The sequence below is a fragment of the Mercenaria mercenaria genome, chromosome 5 (genome assembly GCF_021730395.1).
Source record: "Mercenaria mercenaria strain notata chromosome 5, MADL_Memer_1, whole genome shotgun sequence".
In the NCBI taxonomy this organism is placed as follows: Eukaryota; Metazoa; Mollusca; class Bivalvia; order Venerida; family Veneridae; genus Mercenaria; species Mercenaria mercenaria.
Window position 1 is genome coordinate 85,938,921 of NC_069365.1, and position 22,469 is coordinate 85,961,389.

Here is a 22,469-nt window from a genome sequence, read left to right on the forward strand (position 1 = left end):
ACAAAAGACATATTATCTACATTTTGTATTCTGAGAAAGGCAAGTCAGAAAACATTTTCTGCTACAAAGGGTTGGCGAAGGTGAATATAACTTAGAATTTGTCTTAAATATGCTAGCATAATTGAGCCGCGCCATGAGAAAACCAACATAGTGGCTTTGCGACCAGCATGGATCCAGACCAGCCTGCGCATCCGCACAGTCTGGTCAGGATCCATGCTGTTCGCTAATAGTTTCTCTAATTGCAATAGACTTTGAAAGCGAAAAGCATGGATCCTGACCAGACTGCGCGGATGCACAGGCTGGTCTGGATCCATGTTGGTCGCAAAGCCACTATGTTGGTTTTCTCATGGCGCAGCTCATATCATTTTAGCTAATTTCGACTAAGACTGTTAGACTAAAGGCCTTAATCTAAGCTGCCATTCAGACAATAACAATATGGTAGAAGGGATACTGATTCAAGCCCATGTTGCCTTAGTGCCAAAAATTTGTCTAATATAGATCTACATGCTCTTATTGACTGAAAAATTACGATCAATCTTCTATAGAATTTTGACTTTTTTTTTTGCAAGATTCATTTTTTTGTAATACACTCACAAATACCTAGTTAAATTCACCTTTCTTTTGCCGCCAAAAATATATATTATGACAGAAGTTGGGGAGAGGGGTATAAGACTAAAGGAGAAAAGAATGGGGAACATTTCCACGGGTTTAACAAATCATTTAGAGGTGCAATACCCTTGAAACAAAAAATTGTGCTGAATTGTCACTTAATATCTTACTTTTCCTTCTGTCTAATTAAATAGGGAATGGAGATAAAAAAATTATTAAACAATTGTAATAAAATGTAATTTGACATAAATAATTTGTATATATAATATTCTGATAATACAGTCACATATCCTTTAGAGCCTTGAATACTGTTTAAAGAGAATGCTTTAATCCTGCTGTGACGAGTTGATAAAAGATATTGTGTCTGAAATCATTTTGTCCTCCACCTCTGATTCATGTGGGGAAGTTGGCAGTTACTTGCGGAGAACAGGTTTGTACTGGTACAGATTCCAGGAACACTGGTAAGGTTAACTGCCTGCTGTTACATAACTGAAATACTGCTGAAAAAACGGTGTTAAACTCAAGACAAACAAATAAATATCTCCAGCTGTTACTCAGGCAATGCATGCAGCATCTCCTGAATAACCTGTACCACAAATGATACATGCCTGATGCAATTTAATGTATATAAATTGTGTTTTCCCAAGTGATTCTAAATACTTTTTTAATGATTTAGAAACATCATTCTATTTTCACCCAAAAAATCTACTTTATCCCAAAACTATTTTATACAAATACTCTAATTTGAAAGAAAATTTCCTACATATTAGAGTGCCAATTTCCAAAATCAATAAAACTGTATGCTTACTCTCCATTTGTGGAGGTTCTTTTATTCAAAAAGCTCATCAATGTTTAACTTTAAAAAGCAAAGCAATTCTCATGATGTGTTATTATTACAAAGCAGGAACATTATTGGTATGAGATCAATATCTATTAGTTTTAGACAAATGGTACAACTTCTTTAAAATTTTCAGGCATCTTAAATTACTTTCTTTAATCTAATCTTCTGGTACACCATTTCCAACAGTAACTTCAGTAAATGCTCCAGAATCATGATTATTTTTGGAGGAATATCCACAAATTTATGTCTCAATAAAAAAGCCATTTATTTTATACCCAAGAAAATAAATACTGTAAAACACCTTTTATTCGTGAGACTTTAATTTTCGCTAATATTCGCGAGGTTAAGTACTCGCGAATTCAAAGTGACCGCGAAAAATAGCTTTACCTGTTCGTGTTTATCCGAAATTCACTGATGTCCGAAATAGTGTCTGAACGATAAATGTTCGCACTTACGAAATTCAGTTAGTATGATTTTGCGTGATTCCACCATGGTTCAACAAGTACGGTTAAATGACTATATTATATACAAAATATACATGTATACAGAAAAGTATAATCTTTCTTATTTAATAGTAAACATTTATCCAATTCATGACGTATCGATCAGCACAAGGGAAGAAACTAACGGTGTTACTGTACATGACCGCTCAAACAAAGTTATCTTCCATTACAATACTATAGTACATGTACTAAGTACTAGTAATTCTAAATTAAGCTGTGACGTGAATTCCAGCCTGAATCCAGCCACGCTGTACAATATCAGTGTCATTCTCAATTTTCTGCATGGTTTTAACAAGCCATTTAGCTTGCAGTGGTTTCACAGTGGACAAGCGCAAATAACATTTACAGAGTCAATGTTACTATCCTTTAATTGGACGGCGATTTCGTTAGCATAAAACTCCTCAAAACCATCTTTCATGTACAACTTGAAATTGGCATACATACACGCAATTATTTTTCACGCCTAACGAAACAGTTTCCCTTTTCAAAAGACGAAGATAATTATTATACAAATTGTACCATTGTTTAACAATTTTACAATGGTTTACACTTTTTTCAAAACTGAAAAAAACTGTGAAAAGTTTGCAATGATTGGGTGCATAATAAATGTTCAAAGATCAAGCGTTCATTGTAAATATGGAGTCCCAGTCGAGCCATGATATTTTCTAGTTTAAACTTATTTATTTCACTTGTTTTGAACCTTTTTCTTCCATCGTCCATGAGCTCACCGGCACGTAATTACATTGCAATTATAGCCGGTTTCAAACCCAATCTGATACTTCTAACATTTGTAAATGTTACGGATATTAAAGCTACGTAATAACAAAAAAAAGGAACAATCTATTGACGACTATACAACAGTGAGCACATATCAGATATTAAAGGCATTAATCTGCTATAAAAGAGTGTAACACGCACTAGCAGACCGGAGAATAAACCTTTAACAGTGACGTCATACAGTACCATAATTGCAGAAAGTAACCAAATGCAGTCGTACTTCCGGTTTTCTTCCGGATTCACATTCGCGAATTTAAAATTACGATTTTAACATCGCGAATTTAAGATTTCGCAAAATAATAAAATGCCAAAAATCGGGACAAATTCGCGAAATAAAGATCTCGCGAATTTAAAGTGTTTAACAGTAAATAAAAACATTTGTAATGATAGAAATTTATGATATAAAAGATGTTAATCTGCTGACATGATAAACTTTGAATACATGTAAAGGACGCATAATTCACTGGATTACGCTTTTGTATGACGTTTAGCCAAAGTTGCACAGTATGTAACAGTTACTTAACCCTTAACCTGCTAATTTCTATATTGAATTTGTCCATCTTTCAGTTTGAACAATACCATGGGTGTTTACTAAAAGATACTGACTGAATGGCGAACAGTGCAGATCATGATCAGACTGCATGAATGTGCAGGCTGATCATAACAGGTTGCAAAGGCAGAACAAATCATGCACAGTATGTAGCAGTTACTTAATGCTACCAATTATCCACGATACTGTACCAGCACAGATCTGTTCTTGTTACAATGTAAAATCATTTCATTTAGTTCATTAGTTTAACCAGCTACTAAATCCTGAACCCATCATCTCCAGAATAGAGCAAGTATATATACAGTGCATGACATATGGTCCGTGGGCCAAGGTCAAAAAATTTGAAAGTCGTAACCCAGAAATTAGGCAAAGGTTGAGCTATACCATGATGTTATACTATCATTTAGGAAACTTTTAAGGGTGGATGTCGGTCTGAGCGACATGTCAGTAAAATTTAATGACGATTTTAAAAACGTTGGTGTCTAATAAATACGATTTAGCATTGCATAGGGATATCGCCGATTTGGATGGTAAAAGAGACATTTATGCGACATTTCTTATAACAAATCTTATCTTTTAATGTCTGAAATAATCAATAATTTACTTTTGTTGTCAAAGAATGCTACGATATGTATTATATACTGAATAAAATGTAAAAAGTAGGGGTTGATGTACCCCACCCACCACATTAGTACATATATTTATGCGGGAAATCTTTAGAACTTTTAATCCTTTATAAAGGAACAGAATCCTAATGTTTACAGTAATGAAAACGAAATGAATGAATAATTAACTAAAATTTCAGACACCTTTACACTTTAATATCAGTTGGCTAAACCTATTGTTTATGTTTTATTTCTGGGCGAATTGCATACTGACAGACGTATTCTTTGCTAGTGCAGTAAAAATGATGAAAGTATTGCAAAAACTAAAACGACCGCAAACGTTTTATGGAAGTTCCCTATGGAGAACATCAAAATGGAAGCAGATCCAGCAATATAAGTCTTTATTCAAGATGACAGCTATTTCAAATTAATCCAAAATTATTATACATATGAGTTAATGCAACAAAAGTTTTTATATTTTGATGACTTTAGTTCTCTTCTAGCTTAGGTCTTCTTAGTAGTCATTTTGTACGTAGTTATTAAATCACCTAAAATTTATGTTTGTTAAACTACCAACAAATTAGGTTATTTAGTTACGCAGACTATACAAATTTAGACGGCCACCACTTTCCAAATTTCCAAATAACTGCTTTAAATTTGATCACACATGCACATATGAAAGAGGCGTAGCTCTTTAAAAGTCAAAACTATAACACGAATCACTTGATATTGATTGAAACATGTTACAGAGGATTTTACCGCTCACAAAATGACCACCTGAAATCAGCTACATGTACAAATATTGATGAGCTACTACTGTTTAGATATTCAGTATTATAAAACAAACCAAATAAGTTTCCAAGGATTGAAGTTTGGTTATCCAGATCAATCTAATAAAGATACTGTTCTGTCATTTTCAAACTGGTCGCCAAAAGTAAGTTTGCAAACATACATATGGATAAGATTTAAGTAATCATTGCTGTAATAGAAGTTAAAATAATTTCAATTGAAAACTACGTTACCAATATGAACTACTTCTATTGTTTTAATCAAGATGGCGCCATTTTCAAAATGCGTACCATAAAAGACATAACAGTAATATGATTTAAATACTGATTTTATTTCTTTTAAATCTAAACATGTTACTCTCAATTTTCATTCAAAGGATTTTGAATGTAGTTAAAATGTAATATTAATTTGTATCAGAATGGCTGCCTGATAATGTTACATATACAGTGTATCCTAGTGGAATAATGAGAAATGGAGAATGGAACATATCATGAAATTATCACTTTCTTCTGAGGTAATGAAAAAGATCATTGTACAAACACTTATGTCTTTTAAAACATTTTAAAGGATTTATAATGTTCAATGGAAAACTACATTACCAATATGAACTACTTCTTTTGTTTTAATCAAGATGGCGCCATTTTCAAAATGCGTACCATAAAAGACATAATAGTAATATGATTTAAATACTGCTTTTATTTCTTTTAAAACTAAACATGTTACTCTCAATTTTCATTCAAAGGATTTTGAATGTAGCTAAAATGTAATATTAATTTGTATCAGAATGGCTGCCTGATAGATGTTACATATACAGTGTTTCCTAGAAATGAGCATATACAGTTCTAAACCTATCAAAGCAATTTAAGATGCATATATATTGATGTACCTTTAGGTTGTGCTTGAAAGTTTTATCTGTTTTGTTTGAAATAGAAATAGTCAGATATATCATACATCATTCAACAAAATCCTTTCAATGCGTATTCCTCTGAAATAGTGCCAAACTGTTATGAATATATCTGTAGTAATGCATTTGCTTGACATAATGAACAGGTAGTACAGAGCTTCGCAGCTATAAATTGAGCAAGTCCTGGAATCAAAAAGTCGTGTATCGTATCTGTTTTTTTTTTTTTTTTAGTTGTATAAGCAATTATTATTGGTATTGTTGTAATTAATATTTAAAGTAACGTATGTTTCAATCCCTTTAAGGATGTAGCTTAATGATTTTACTACGGAATAAAGCACATAACTGAAAAGAGTTTTTACAGATATGTCATGAAGATATCAAATTACCACTGGCGTTTTCCAAGCAAATAGTACAGACTCTGTAAGTATGTATGTGTATGATGAACTTATTCTGATACTGATACCGAAAAGTGACTTCCACGCAACCTCTCATATCAAAATTTAGAGTATATTTCTGTCATATGGTGTACATAGGTGTTATAATGTGTCCTCTTGTGTAGTTCTGAAACATACGTTACCGAAATTAGATTAAGGTAGTTACTAGACTTAATGGTTGAAACACAGTTACATACCAAGTTAATCTAAATGTAACAGTTGAAATACACCAATTTTTGAACGAACTAGTTTCTTTGTATTTGTTAATAGTTTTGAAAATAGAATATTGAATTTTAGTAAGAACGCAGAACTGACAATAATGATACCACAATCAGGATATGAACAAGGAGTCTTATCTATGTTTCCGTTAAGGGAATGTAATATGAATTCGTAGTTCAGTAATTCCGTCCCACATTTTAAGTGATATTTGAAAATCATCATGGTCAGAAACAGAACTATTTTAAAAAGCATGTTTACAAAAAGTGTCATTTGTTTCACTACATGTACCCATGTTGTACTGTATATGTATGATGCTCCATAAGTTCAAAATGTGCCGTGTTTATTTACTTCAGGAATTATATCAGCAACTTTGAACACATAATGCATATAAACCGATAATTTCAGTGATGAATACAATCTTACCTTCCGTAAATATCAAAACAACGCATTAAAATATAAAATCCTCTGTCTTGAAACCGCCTAAGTCCATCGAAACCCCAAAACTATAATAGCTTTAATGTTACTTAATGTAGCTTTAATATTACTTAATGTTCTGTGTAATCTTGGTAACGTATGTTTCATAATATATTATTCATTTCATCTTTGTAATGCTGTAAAAACTGACTGAGTTGGTGCTTTGCGATGCCAGTAAGCATGATTTATGTATTAGCCTAGAATAATTATATACGAAATATAAAATTGAATAGGTGACCTTTAAAACCTAGGTAGGAGAGGTGGTCTAGTGGATAAGGTGCCGGCCGCTCAATCCAGTGGTTCTGGTTTCGAGCCTCACTAGGATCACGACCATGACCTCTCATATGGCACCAGTATTGGTTTCTCCAGGAAGCGGACTCAAAGAGTGGTTTCAAAAGGCTTGAAGCTTTCATTACAATCGAGCTATAACAAATAAGTATAAACTAAAACCTAGGTAACGTACATTTGATTCTTAGATACCCTCACGTTCTGTATTTATTTTGAATGAAAGACAAAAATATTCAGACTGCGTACAAACTGTAACCAAGTCTATTGTTAATTATCAATATGCTATCTTTTGAAGCAGAATCCATAAAATGCTATTAAATCTATGCTATCTTTACAGTGATGCTGAAAGAGGCACCGTTGTTTTACTGTAGTTTGTCGACATCCTATAATTAAGAATAGTTACAGGGTTAAGTCCAACAAAATTATAACGGTCATGTGTGCATAGTTTATTTTAATTAAAAGCATACAAATGCAATTGCTTGAGTATTTTCAATGTTGCAAATTCTTCAAGGTGGAAAATTTGAGTGGCGGCTGTTACGTATGTTACATTTTAAAGTATCTTTATCAAATAAAGGTTAAAATTATACATGTAAGCTTACTTTGACATCTAAAATAAAAGAAAATTATTGGTACCCAAAACCTTTCTGAATGAAACACAAATAGGCTTGATTTATTGAGAAACAGTATGTGATTTATATGTATTACATTTGCATGCACGTTGTCTATAACCTAAAGTGATTGCAATATTTCATATTCTCTCATGAAAATATGTAAAATTGTGAATCTTAACACAATTATTTGATGATGTCTTATTAAAAAATATAGTAATTTTGATAATTTTATGAGATATTCAAAATGGCAAAAATGTAGCTCGGGTGGGTGGGGTATTTTGACCCCTAAATTTTGGTAGAAATCGTCAAAATTTGGAAAACTTTGTTACAGTGAAGCTTTAATTGATTTAGAACAGTTACATAAGCAAAACTCTAATATCTGAAAGTCAGTATTGAAACAATCTGTTAAGAATTCGTGTGTAGCCAACAATACTTTCAAAGAGAGAGAATTCCGCATTTTTCATACACAAGGTTTACTAAAATGTGTATAATTTTTATTTGACATACGGAGGAAAGCGACATCCGGTCTTAAACAATCCCGGAATGAATGTATTAATGGCTGAAGTGGATGAACCTTTGCCTAATTTCTGGGTTACGAAATCGAAAAACTAGAGGACTTTCAGAAACTGGCCCACAGACCAATATTCAGACATGAAAAAAGAACACCATGAAAGGCAGAACTTTTACAGTTGGTCTGGCGCATAATTCTAGGAAAAGTTTTATTTTGCTTTTTCCAATACATCTAGGAAAATCACAGAGACAGTGCTTTTCTGTCCCCTTCTTAAATATCAAAATGTGATAAACAAAAAAGTTGCATGAACATTCCTCTTCAAAATGAGAAAAATATTCTCAGTGTCGTCATTATGTCTTTCAGAAGCAGATCTGTAGAACATAATATAATTTAATGGCTTTTCTCTGTCATATGCTAATTTATCATATAAAATATAGATGTAAACTGATTCCACTGCTATTTGGTATCTGCAATTTGCTGGCATGCAGATAACACGTATGATATAAGAACAGGTTCTTTTTCAAAAAAACATTAAGTTTTTTGTGTTCCATTTTAACCTTTACCCTGCTAAATTCCTAAAGTAGATTGGTCCATCATTCTATTTGAGGCAGTACCAATTATTATTCAAAGGGGTGTTTACTGAAAATTTACAGACTGAATAGCGAACAGTGGAGACCAAGATCAGCCTGCACGTCACATCTGATCTTGGTCTGCACTGGTCACAAAGGCAGATCTCGACTCATTTGCCACCAGCAGGCTAAAGCTTAAAACTTGCCTAATCTTCATCTAATATTGTGAAATTTATTAATTATTTCATTTTACTGGAATAAAAATTTTCAGCAATTTTGTGGAGACATGAATTTGTGTATTTCAAGTTATTATAATAAAATTTACTAATGGGCATTGTAATTGTTTGCTAAGACTTAAATTTCTTGATATGATTCAGTAACAAAATACATGAGGCATCAAAGTCTGAATAGAAAATCATAAATGATTTCAAAGGAAATGAAATTTTTAAAATGAATGGATGAGTTGGTTTTTATGACAATATGATGCAGTAAGGAAATATAACTCATACATATCATTCATAACAATGACCGAAGTCCTAATTTTATACAGCATACACATTTGACTTAAATGCTTAAGAAATAATATTGCTGTAAAATCCTTAGGTTTTAAACCAAATTAAGCTAAAAGTGATTTTACAAAGACGAAGGAAATCTATATTCAAAAGTTGGAGAAAGTTTTGTATCCATAAAGTAATAATGTAAACTGGATAATGTTTGCAATAATTTTATTTCACCTGTTTGACAAAACCATAATAAATTAATTGATTCAATATCATCTCCCCCACCCCACCCACTCCGGCTATTCATGCAGCACGACCGATTTTATTACATTTTTTTTAAATGAATTTTTTTTTTTCGATTTTCTTTTAGATAGTAACTTTGTATTTCGATAAGTATTTTGAACTTTTTTTTTGTAATGACAAACTCTACTGAAAATTTAAATGAAAAACAATATTCTGCAGAACCCCTCCACATTTCTAACAAAAATATGGATGATAATTTACCAATTAATTTGTAATGGCCTTAACTTCAAATAGTTAAGAAATAGCGCTTTATAGTACTTCTGTAAATAATGCAGCCAATTATCCAAAGGGTTTTGAATTCATGTTTATCTCTCTTTAAAAAATATTAACAGGGAAAAAAATGCAAATATTAAACAATCTACAGTAAATGAGAAATAGCAAGCAGGTTTTTGAAGCTGTAAACAAGACAAGGAAATCTTATAACACAAAAGAAAGCTGGAAGAGTTTTTTAAGGAATACTGATTCTCAATTTTTAAAGCTACCAGCTTGCAGTTAATGAAAATTTTTAAAGTTTACATATAAGATGAACATGAGACTAGCCTTTTTTTACAGAGAAAAATACCTATAGAATGAAAATATTACTAAACATCATCTTGTACAATACAGGATATATCTGAACAGGTACCAATCCATAAATCACACTATGGCTCTCCTGTCAGTTAATCTAATAATCGTTTTCTTCTAAAGGGTACTTGTCCATGTATATCCGGCATACTGTACAAAACATTTTGTTTAAAAACCTAATAGTAATATAACAAGAGCTGTCCGTAAGACAGCCAAGCTCGACTATTCGAAATATTGACCCAGAAGCAGGAAAATATTACCCAAAAAAGTTAAATATCAAAAGAGTTTTAAGTTCAAAAGGGGGAATAATTTGACCAAAATGCATATCAGTTATGGGACTTGCTGCTATCAACTAGTTTTATAACCCCGAAGGCACATGAGAAGTTTCAATTCAATATCTGCATTAGTTTTGGAGATAGTAACTTGCATGTAAAACTTTAACCAGAATTTTCAAAGTCCAAAAGGGGCATAATTTGCCCAAAATACATGCCAGAGTTTTGGGACTTGATCCAGTGAGGTTAGTAATTGATCTAGAAAAAGAAAAAATAAGTTTCAAATCTATATGCCTTTTAGTAATAGCTGTATGTACTTGCACGCAAAACTTCAACCAGAATTTTCTAAGTCCAAAAGGGGGCATAATTTGGCCAAAATGAAAGTCAGAGTTATGGGACTTGATCCTATCAACTAGTTTTATAACCCCGAAGACACATGTGAAGTTTCAAATCAATATCTGCATTATTTTTGGAGATAATAACTTGCATGTAAAACTTTAACCAAAATTTTCTAAGTCTAAAAGGGGGCATAATTTGCTCAAAAAACATGTCAGAGTTATGGGACTTGACCCAGTGAGGTTGGTAATTGATCTAGAAAAAGAAAAATAAGTTTTAAATCTATATGCCTTTTAGAAATAGTTGTATGTACTTGCACGCAAAACTTTAACCAGAATTTTCTAAGTCCAAAAGGGGGCATAATTTGGCCAAAATGAAAGTCAGAGTTATGGGACTTGCTGCTATCAACTAGTTTTATAACCCCGAAGACACATGTGAAGTTTCAAATCAATATCTGCATTAGTTTTGGAGATAGTAACTTGCATGTAAAACTTTAACCAAAATTTTCTAAGTCTAAAAGGGGGCATAATTTGCTCAAATAACATGTCAGAGTTATGGGACTTGACCCAGTGAGGTTGGTAATTGATCTAGAAAAAGAAAAAATAAGTTTTAAATCTATATGCCTTTTAGAAATAGTTGTATGTACTTGCACGCAAAACTTTAACCAGAATTTTCTAAGTCCAAAAGGGGGCATAATTTGGCCAAAATGAAAGTCAGAGTTATGGGACTTGCTGCTATCAACTAGTTTTATAACCCCGAAGACACATGTGAAGTTTCAAATCAATATCTGCATTAGTTTTGGAGATAGTAACTTGCATGTAAAACTTTAACCAAAATTTTCTAAGTCCAAAAGGGGGCATAATTTGCTCAAAATACATGTCAGAGTTATGGGACTTGACCCAGAGAGGTTGGTAATTGACCTAGAAAAAGAAGAAATAAGTTTCAAAGCTATATGCCTTTCACTGATGGCTGTATGTACTTGCATGCAAAAACTTAACCAAGGTGTGACGCCGACGCCGACGCCGACGCCGACGCCAGGGTGAGTAGAATAGCTAGACTATTCTTCGAATAGTCGAGCTAAAAATATTTCAGTAAAATGTTTGAGTAGATCTATTAGCAAAACATTAACCACAGCTAAAGAAGATCTTATATCTGAACATATATTTAAGACAGCATACCTATGTTCTCTACCATCTTCTGTTGACAGATCTGGCATAGCCTGAAAATCTCTCTTCAGCAACTGCCCTGTTAACTTAAGTAAACCCTGAAAAGAAACAAGAATTTTTGAAAAATTAATATTTCTATTTATTCATCATAATAATATTCATGGGGGCCTCAGTGGCCGAGTGGTTAAGGTCGCTGACTTCAAATCACTTGCCCCTCATTGATGTGGGTTCGAGCCTCACTCGGGGCATTGAATTCTCTCCATGTGAGGAAGCCAACCAGCTGGCTTACGGAAGGTCGGTGGTTCTACCAAGGTGCCCGCTCCTGAAAAAATAATGCACAGAGGGGCACCTAGGGTCTTCCTCCACCATAAAAGCTGGAAAGTCGCCATATGACCTATAATTGTGTCAGTGCGATGTTAAACCCAACAAATAAATATTATTCATATTCAGTTTTCCTTTTCTTAAACATTTTGAGCCTCTGTGGAGCCCCACACCTCAGAGCACAAACTTAAATGCCAGGGATATATGCACCAATCCATTGGTTTGTAGTAGCAGAAAGGTCAGTAAATCTATCAATGTGCCTGACCATGCTTAAATTATGCATAAACTCAACACTCCAATATGTCATCTACTTTTTCAACTGGAGCTGGAAAGTCAATATTGACTGTAAAGACCAAATAAGACAGACTGATGTTTGCTTCCCCTGAAAATTTTGTTTACTGCTCAGTGAAAAAAAACATCACTACAAAAGACATAGCATGTTGATTAACAAATAGACTTGTGAAGCAGTATTGATTACAAAAAGCCTCTTGGTCCTTACCATCAATAATTAACTCAATTGTTTCCGGAAAAATGCTACAAAATCTTCTTAAAACAGACATAATACTTCCATTTTATAAAATCACATGAATTTCCTTCTTCTTGCTACTGTGAGTACTCTAGAAATAGCAGGAGAAACAGGACGACTTCCTTACAGCTACGTAAATTTTTTCAGTTTTTTGACAGCATTTACTGTGCAAGAGTCATCCTGCACCTGAAAGTGTAAGCTGAAGTCATTGTGCCTGCACTGGTGAAAGCAACCAGGAACTCTCATCCAGAAATGGAGAGACTGACCTTTGTCCAAACAATGGGTCTGGTTTGGGAGGTCACAGTGTTGTCACCACTCACAGAATCACACCACACCTTCCCATAAGAAACAAGATTTGCTCTTTTCCAAAGCATTTTTAAGATTATTTCTATACAAAATCATACGTCAATAATGTGGAATAAACTATATATTATATCTTCAAAGAAAATATTTTGAAAAGTTGAAACTCTTTTCAAAGACAATTTTAAAAAACACCATCAAACAAATTTAAAGGAATTTCTTTCTGTGAACCCTATATTGTAAATAAATTGAATCAAATTGGCATCAAACCTTGGTAAATCAAATTAAGCATTGGAGTAAAGCCTTGAATTAAATTTATAGATTCTTAAAAGGGATATCTCCAGAACAAAATAATCAATGATGTTTCATCACAAAATGCTTTTTTTATTCAAGAAAGTATTTTAACACAGGAGTATAGGTTTTTAAAGTTTATAGTAAATGTTAAGAATTTCAGAAAGTAACAAGAGCTGCCGTAGGACAGCAACACTCGACTATTCAACAGCCTTGTTAATTGAATGAATATAAAAGTCAAACAGGAGTGCTAGAATGTCACAATATACGCCCGTCACAGCAAATTTCTTTACTCTAGCACCTGTATTTGCCGATGGAATTTTAATTTTGTGGTTGTTTAGTAATCATTGTAATTCTTTTGTTTTTCTAAGTCCACAAAAAAACTCCTTACCAGGTAGAGATACCTTAAAATAAACCTAAAATTGGAAAGTAACATCTATGTTGTACCACAGAAAAGTGGTCTTGGTTTTTCCCTATGGTCAATTATAAAAAAGTTACAATATAAGTTATTTATAGTAACAACTAAGGGAAGTTAATCTTAAAAAAAAAAAAAAAAAAAAAAAAAAAAAAAAATCCCCAAAAAAATTGTAAGTCCGCATAAAAATCCTTACCAGGTAGAGATTGGTCAAAATACACCTCAAAATTGGATGTAACATGCATGTTGTACTACAGAAAAGTGGTCTCGATTTTTCCCTATGACTAGTAATGAAAAAGTTACAATATCAGCTATTTATAATAACAACAAAGGGAAGTAATTCTAAAGAAGGGAACTGCACATGACACTTTGTCTCATGATGGTGTTTAATTGTGCCAAGTTACATCAAAATCCCTCCATGCATGAAGAAGAAATGCTTCGGACAAAGTCATTCTTGTATCAGACCTTTGGCCTCTAAGTGTGACCTTGACCTTAGACCAAGGGACCTGGTTCTTGCACATGACACTCCGCCTCGTAGTGGTGAACATTTGTGCCAAGTTATATCAAAATCCCTCCATGCATGAAGAAGAAATGCTCCAGACAAAGTTTTCATTCTTGTATCCTTTGACCTCTAAGTGTGACCTTGACCTTAGACCTAGGGACCTGGTTCTTGCGCATGACACTCCGACTCATGATGGTGAACAATTGTTCCAACTTTCATCAAAATCCCTCCATGCATGAAGGAGATATGCTCCGGACAAAGTCATTCTTGAATTTGACCTTTGACCTCTAAGCGTGACCATGACCTTAGACCTAGGGACCTGGTTCTTGCGCATGACACTCTGTCTCATGATGGTGAACAACTGTGCCAAGTTTCATCAAAATCCCTCCATGCATGTAGAAGATATGCTCCGGACAAAGTCTGTGGACGCCGCCCTCCCACCCATCCGCCCGCCAGGGGCGTTCCCATAATACGTCCCATTTTTCAAACGGGCATATAAAAATGGGACCTGAGCAATGTAAGTCAGTTTATCACAGTGCATAAGTGTGTGAAGTTTTACCGGTAATATGAGGTACCAGCTTACATACAACAAGAGGGCCATGAAGGCCCTGTATCGCTCACCTGACCTATTGACCTAAAGATCATCAAGATTAACATTCTGACCAAGTTTCATTAAGATATGGTCATAAATGTGGCCTCTTAAGTGTTAACTAGCTATTCCTTTGATTTGACCCTGTGACCTAGTTTTTGACCCAACATGACCCAGATTCGACCCTGACCTAAAGATCATCAAGTTTAACATTCTGACTAAGTTTTATTAAGATACAGTCATAAATGTGGCTTCTAGAGTGTTAAAAAGCTTTTTTGTTGATTTGACCTAGTGACCTAGTTTTTGACCCCACCTGACCCAGATTTAAACTTGATCTATAGATCATCAAGATTAACATTCTGACCAAGTTTCATTAAGATATGGTTATAAATGTGGCCTCTACAGTGTTAACTAGCTATTCCTTTGACATGACCTCCTGACCTAGTTTTTGATCTTACATGACCCAGATTCATACTGGACCTTGAGTTCATCAACATTAAAATCCTGACCATGTTTCATGAAGATATACATAACATTTGGACCAAGTTTCATTAAGATATGGTCATAAATGTTGCCTCTAAAGTGATAACTAGCTTTTCCTTTGATCTGACCCGGTGACCTAGTTTTTATCCCGACATGACCAAGATTCAAACTTGACCTAAAGATCATCAAGTTTAACATTCTGACCAAGTTTCATGAAGATATAGTCATAAATGTCACCTCTATAGTGTTAACAAGATTTTCCTTTGATTTGACCTAGTGATCTAGTTTTTTATCCCACCTGACCCAGATTTAAATGTGATCTATAGATCATCAAGATTAACATTCTGACCAAGTTTCATTAAGATATGGTTATAAATGTGGCCTCTACAGTGTTAACTGGCTATTCCTTTGACTTGACCTGCTGACCTAGTTTTTGATCTTACATGACCCAGATTCATACTAGACCTTGAGATCATCAAGATTAAAATCCTGACCATGTTTCATGAAGATATAGTCATAAATGTGGCCTCTAAAGTGTTAACAAGCTTTTCCTTTGATTTGACCTGGTGACCTAGCTTTTGACCCCTGATGACCCAATATCAAACTCTTTCAAGATTTTATTGAGGGTAACATTCTGACCAAGTTTCATTAAGATTGGGCCAAAATTGTGACCTCTGAGTGTTAGTAAGCTTTTCCTTTGATTTGACCTGGTGACCTAGTTTTTAACCCCAGATGACCCAATATCAAACTTGTCCAAGATTTTACTGAGGGTAACATTCTGACCAAGTTTCATAAAGATTGGGCCAAAATTGTGACCACTAGAGTGTTAACAAGCTTTTCCTTTGATTTGACCTGGTGACCTAGTTTTTGAACCCAGATGACCCAATATCAAACTCAAGATTTTATTAAGGGTAACATTCTGATTAAGTTTCAATAAGATCAGGCCAATATTGTGACCTCTAGAGTGTTAACAAGCTTTTCCTTTGATTTGACCTGGTGACCTAGTTTTTGACCCCAAATGACCCAATATCAAACTCATCCAAGATTTTATTGAGAGTAACATTCTGACCAAGTTTCGTTTAAATTGGGCCAAAATTGTGACCTCTAGAGTGTTAACAAGCTTTTCCTTTGATTTGACCTGGTGACCTAGTTTTTGACCCCAGATGACCAAATATCAAACTCATCCAAGATTTTATTGAGAGTAACATTCTGACCAAGTTTCATTAGGATTGGACCAAAATTGTGACCTCTAGAGTGTTAACAGTCAAATTGTTGACGAAGACGGACGGACGACTGACGGACGACGGACACAGGGCAATCACTAAAGCTCACCTTTGAGCACTTCGTGCTCACGTGAGCTAATAAAACTTTAACCAAAAAAATCCAAGTTAAAAAGGGGCATAACACAGTCAAAATTCAAATCAGAGTTATGGGAATTGTTTCTACTTGTGCAGACTTTGACAGTAATAACTTTTTTAAGTTTCAAGTAAAAACCTTTGATAGTAACAGAGATATCTGACTATCAAAAACTTTAACCAAACAATTCTAAGTTAAAAAGGGGCATACCCTTACTCTGTCAAAATTCAAATCAAAGTTATGGGGATTGTTTCTCCTGGTGTAGACTTTGATAGTAAATAACAATTTTAAGTTTCAAGTCAAAAGCTTTGGTAGTAACTGAGATATTTGACCTTATCAAAAACTTTAACCAACGGCGATGCCAACAACGACGCAGGGACGAGTGCAATAGCTCTACTTTTTCTTCGAAAAGTCGAGCTAAAAACTCAGTATCTTTAGTCTATCACAAAATAAATGCAGCAGAAATTCCTCCTCCCAATTTGCAAGAATTATTCTTTTATATTATATATAAATGGATCAATCACCATTGAGTGACGCCAGTGCTTTCAGACATCAGACTCTAGCAGACATGACAAAGCTGTAGGATCAAATTCAATCATTTGTCAAAAGATGATCTATTTACATTATTGATATTTTCTAGGATATCCCCAGATTTCCTTCTTTCATGATAAAATGGTACGCTAAGAAGGCCATTAGAACAATTCAGATTTTTTTCATTTTCAGTCTCTGCATACCTTTACCTACCGTATAATGGCCCAATATGAAAGCCCCATCCCTAATAAACAGCCCACCCAATATTTTATACCAAATTTTAAAAGAAATCTGTTTCATCTTTTTCACAAGTAAAAACTTAAAGTAACTGCTGGAATGAAAAAAAAATATTGAGGAGCATTAAAGTGAACAAGAGGGCCATGAAGGCCCTGTATCGCTCACCTGACCTATTGACCTATAGATCATCAAGATCAACATTCTGACCAAGTTTCATTAAGATATGGTCATAAATGAAGCCTCTAAAGTGTTAACTAGCTTTTCCTTTGATTTGACCCGGTGACCTAGTTTTTGCCCCCACATGACCCAGATTCGAACTTGACCTAAAGATCATCAAGATTAACATTCTGATTAAGTTTCATGAAGATACAGTCATAAATCTGGCCTCTAGAGTCTTAACAAGCTTTTCCTTTGATTTGGCCTAGTGACCTAGTTTTTTAACACACCTGACCCAGATTTAAACTTGACCTATAGATCATCAAGATTAACATTCTGAACAAGTTTCATTAAGATATGGTCATAAATGTGGCCTCTAAAGTGTTAACTAACTATTCCTTTTATTTGACCCCCGTGACCTAGTTTTTGACCCGACATGACCAAGATTCGAACTTGACCTAAAGACCATCAAGTTTAACATTCTGACTAAGTTTCATGAAGATATAGTTATAAATGTGGCCTCTAGAGTGTTAACAAGCTTTTCCTTTGATATGACCTAGTGACCTAGTTTTTGACTCCATCTGACCCAGATTTAAACTTGACCTAAAGATCATCAAGATTAACATTCTGACCAAGTTTCATTAAGATATGGTCATAAACGTGGCCTCTACAGTGTTAATTAGCTTTTCCTTTGATTTGACCCGGTGACCTAGTTTTTGACCGACATGACCCAGATTCAAAATTGCCCTAAAGATCATCAAGTTTAACATTCTGATTAAGTTTCATGAAGATATAGTCATAAATGTGGCCTCGAGAGTGTTAACAAGCTTTTCCTTTGATATGACCTAGTGACCTAGTTTTTGACCCCACCTAACCCAGATTTGAACTTGAGCTATAGATCATCAAGATTTGACCAAGTTTCATTAAGGTATGGTCATAAATGTGGCCTCTAGTGTAAACTAGCTTTTCATTTGATTTGGCTTGGTGACCTAGTTTTTTATCCTACATGACCCAGATTCAAACTGGACCTTAAGATCATCAATATTAACAATCTGACCAAGTTTCATGAAGATACAGTCATAAATGCGGCTTCTACAGTGTTAACAAGCTTTTCCTTTGATTTGACCTGGTGACCTAGTTTATGAACCCAGATAACCAAATATCGAAATCGTCCAAGATTTTATTGAGGTAACATTCTGACCAAGTTCATTAAGATTGGGCCAAAATGTGACCTCTAGAGTGTTAACAAGCTTTTTCTTTGATTTGACCTGGTGACCTAGTTTTTGAACCAAGATGACCCAATATCGAACTCGTCCAAGATTTTATTTAGGGTAACATCCTGACCAAGTTTCATTAAGATTGGGCCAAAATTGTGACCTCTAGAGTGTTAACAAGCTTTTCCTTTGATTTGACCTGATGAGCTAGTTTTTGACCCCAGATGACCCAATATCGAACTCGTCCAAGATTTTATTGAGGGTAACATTCTGACCAAGTTTCATTAAGACTGGGCCAAAAATGTGACCTCTAGAGTGTTAACAAGCTTTTCCTTTGATTTGACCTGATGACCTAGTTTTTGATCCCAGATGACCCAATATCGAACTCGTCCAAGATTTTATTGAGGGTAACATTCTGACCAAGTTTCATTAAGATTGGGTCAAAAATGTGACCTCTAGAGTGTTAACAGTCAAATTGTTGACGACGGACGGACGGACGGACGGACGGACGGACGGACGACGGACGACGACGGACGCCGGACACAGGGTGATCACTAAAGCTCACCTTTGAGCACTTCGTGCTCAGGTGAGCTAATAAAAAAGCAATATGTTTAATACACACCAGTGAAAATTATCAACACAATGGAAAGGCCAGAGAATTCATTCCAATGGGGTAAAGTAGCATAAAAGACAAGTAATCATTCACATTTTATCAATTAAAAGAAACTTTTTAAAAGCATTTCTGACACATTATCATATCTGTACTCTATATTGTCAATAATATTAAACTTTACTGCTGAAAATTGCCTAGCTTTGTTTCACGTCTAAGTAGTGAAAATGCATTCTTTATTCTCTTAGCTGTGATGAGTGGCAACAAGCATAAAACACTGATAATCTTTGCTGATTTATCTTGACAGAAGAGTCAATCTGACACATCTATTTCCTCCTCATCCTAGCCAATGTCATCAATAACATCTAACTTTATTATGATAAAATCACAGCTTTTACTTATTCCTCACTTTACCTGTATCATTTCCTATCAGTCTATAGAGAGGTAGGAGATAATCAATTCAATTTTCAGTAAGGGAATCTGGGAGAAATCAGACATCATTTACATTTTTATCCTCTGTTTTCTCCATTGAAATCATCGCTAATATAAAACTTTATTACAGCAAATCACAGTTTTTACTTTCTGCAATGTTTCAGTAAAGGGATACAACTATTTCCAGTAATCTCAGATCAAATTTTATTACAGTAAAATCAGAGATTTTATTTACACCATGCAGACTGTAAATCTGCTAGACATAGTCTAGAGTAGAAAAACATAATGCGCCATCCTCTGAATAGCAAAGTTTTTCGTACAGACCATCTTCACATGAAGGATGTTGGCTAAAAGTTTGAAGCAAACTGTATTCAGAATGAGGTGGTGCATCCGAGCAACTTTGAATCGATTCCTTCGAAAAGTGTATGAGGACCTGAACACACCAAATTTCTTTACTATGGCCTGTTTTGTGAAATTAAGAAAGGGCTATATAATTCTAGAAAAATTAGCCACAGAAAAAAATTATCTATGGTCATCTTCACATGTCCTTCATCTGTGAAACTCAAGCATATCCTTTTAATAGTGTTTGTGGAGTTGGACATACATGATTTTTTTCTTTATTCTATACAGCAACAAAATATCCTTCTTTTATGGTCTTATGATCTGCAAATCAAACTTGTTCATCTGTAAAAGTTTGAAGCAAATCAGGCAAATAGTGTGGGAGGAGTTGGACACATAAGATTTCAGGACTTACGTACATACGGACAGCAGCTTGAACGCTATATGTTCATAACTGTTGAAAGCTTACTGTCTGATAAAATTTACATATTCATTGCTTTCAATCAACCTTTTACTCTTACTGAAAACTAGAGTTATCACTGAAGGTGATGAATGTTCCCGCCCCCCCACCCCCCGCACGCACTGACACAGTACATTTCAATTATGCGGACTGTATGTACTGTGAAATCATAAATATTTGTGGGGGACTAATTTTCGTGGATTTCGTGGTTGAGTTAATCCACAAAATTTAATCCAAGTGAACAAGTAAAATTCCCATTCATTTTATGTTCAAAAGTTGAAATCCACGAATTCATATCCCCATGAAATTGCCTTTTTGACCAAAACCACGAAATTTCATGCCCACGAAATTAAATTATTTTACAGTATATAGAGTCTATGTATATAGTATAGTAACATAAAAAACAAAGTCCCATAACTCTGCAGAATATTTTTCTGAAAGAACCGAACATGCACCATGCACAAGTAAGGTTGGTACTGATCACTTGTGTTAAGTTTCAATAAATTGTGTGCAATGGTTTGGGAGATTAGGCGCATACAAGATTGCATATTTTTAGCAGACTCCATGTATACATGCAGCATAGTAACAAAAAACAAAGTCCTATAACTCTGCAGAATATTTATCTGAAAGAACATAACATGCACCATGCAAAACTAGGGTTGGTACTAATCACTTGTGTGAAGTTTCATTAAATTGTGTGCAAGGGTTCGGGAGATTAGGCACGCACAAGATTGCATATGCAGACTGTATGTCTATAGTACACAAACAAAAAACAAAGTCCCATAACTGTGCAGAACTTTTTTCTGAAAGAACAAAACATGCACCATGCACAACTAGGAATACTACTGATCACTTGTGTTAAGTTTCATTAAATTGTGTGCATGGATTCAGGAGATTAGGTGCACACAAGACGCAGCATATGCAGACTCTATGTATATCATATTGTAACAAAAAACAAAGTCCCGTAACTCTGCAATTTTTTTTCTGAAAGAACCTAACATACACCATGCACAACTACTGTTGTCACTGATCACTTGTGTGAAGTTTCATTCAATTCTGTCAAGGCAATGAGGAGAGATGGTGCGCACAAGATTGCATGTGCAGACACAATGTATATAGTATATTCTAACACGACCAGCGAATAACCTACATACATGTAGAGCAAAATCTATCTCGGGTTATTCTACAATAAACCACTCGCTTGCAATGATGTCATCTGATCCAGGTGCGTAGCACAGTCGTAAAAAGTAGTTACCATTTTTTCTAACATTGTTGATACTAGTATGTCGTGTTAGAATCGAAACAATAAGTTCCCAAGTGTGATTAATTGTAGAATAACCTTCGTGATACATTACGCATAAGAACTCAAAACTCGGGTTATTCTACGATAAACCACGTTTGGGAACTTATTATTTCTTAAGTAACAAAAAAAGAAGTCCCGTAACTCTGCAAATTTATTTTCTGAAAGAACCTAACATGCACCATGCCCAACTACAGTTGTTACTGATCATTAAATTCTGTCAAGGGGATGAGAAGAGTTGGTGCGCACAAGATTGTGTCTATGGACAGACAGACAACCTGAAACCAGTGGGGGGGGGGGGGGGGTACAATAATCTCTTAACTTTAATTTTGGTAATACAATCTCCAATCTATAACTGGAGAGAAACATCAACATATCAATACAATTTACATATTTTCCTGTATTCAGCAGTTATCAACAGTTTTATCTCTTCAGATGATAAACAAGGTTTCATTATTCCGATAACTTCAATTCTGAGATAGATAAGATAAAAATGTTCTGAAACAGAAACTTCTTATCAAGGAATCAATCAAGGAAAGTTCTTCCCCACATATTTCAGTCTCTTAAATGAAATATAGCTGT

The 22,469-nt window shown here is 34.4% G+C and overlaps 1 protein-coding gene across 10 annotated transcripts in view; it reads right to left on the reverse strand.

Annotated features, from left to right (window-relative positions):
* Positions 1-22,469, reverse strand: part of LOC123558608 (F-BAR and double SH3 domains protein 2-like) — a 115,958-nt gene that overhangs the window by 77,591 nt on the left and 15,898 nt on the right. For all 10 annotated transcript variants that reach the window (XR_008371103.1, XR_008371102.1, XR_008371104.1 and 7 more), the window contains exon 4: positions 11,838-11,923. Coding sequence is in view for 6 of the 10 variants with exons in the window: in XM_053544181.1 (XP_053400156.1) it covers positions 11,838-11,923 (86 nt within the window). In the remaining 4 variants the exon portion in view is untranslated. The remainder of the gene's footprint in view (positions 1-11,837; positions 11,924-22,469) is intronic.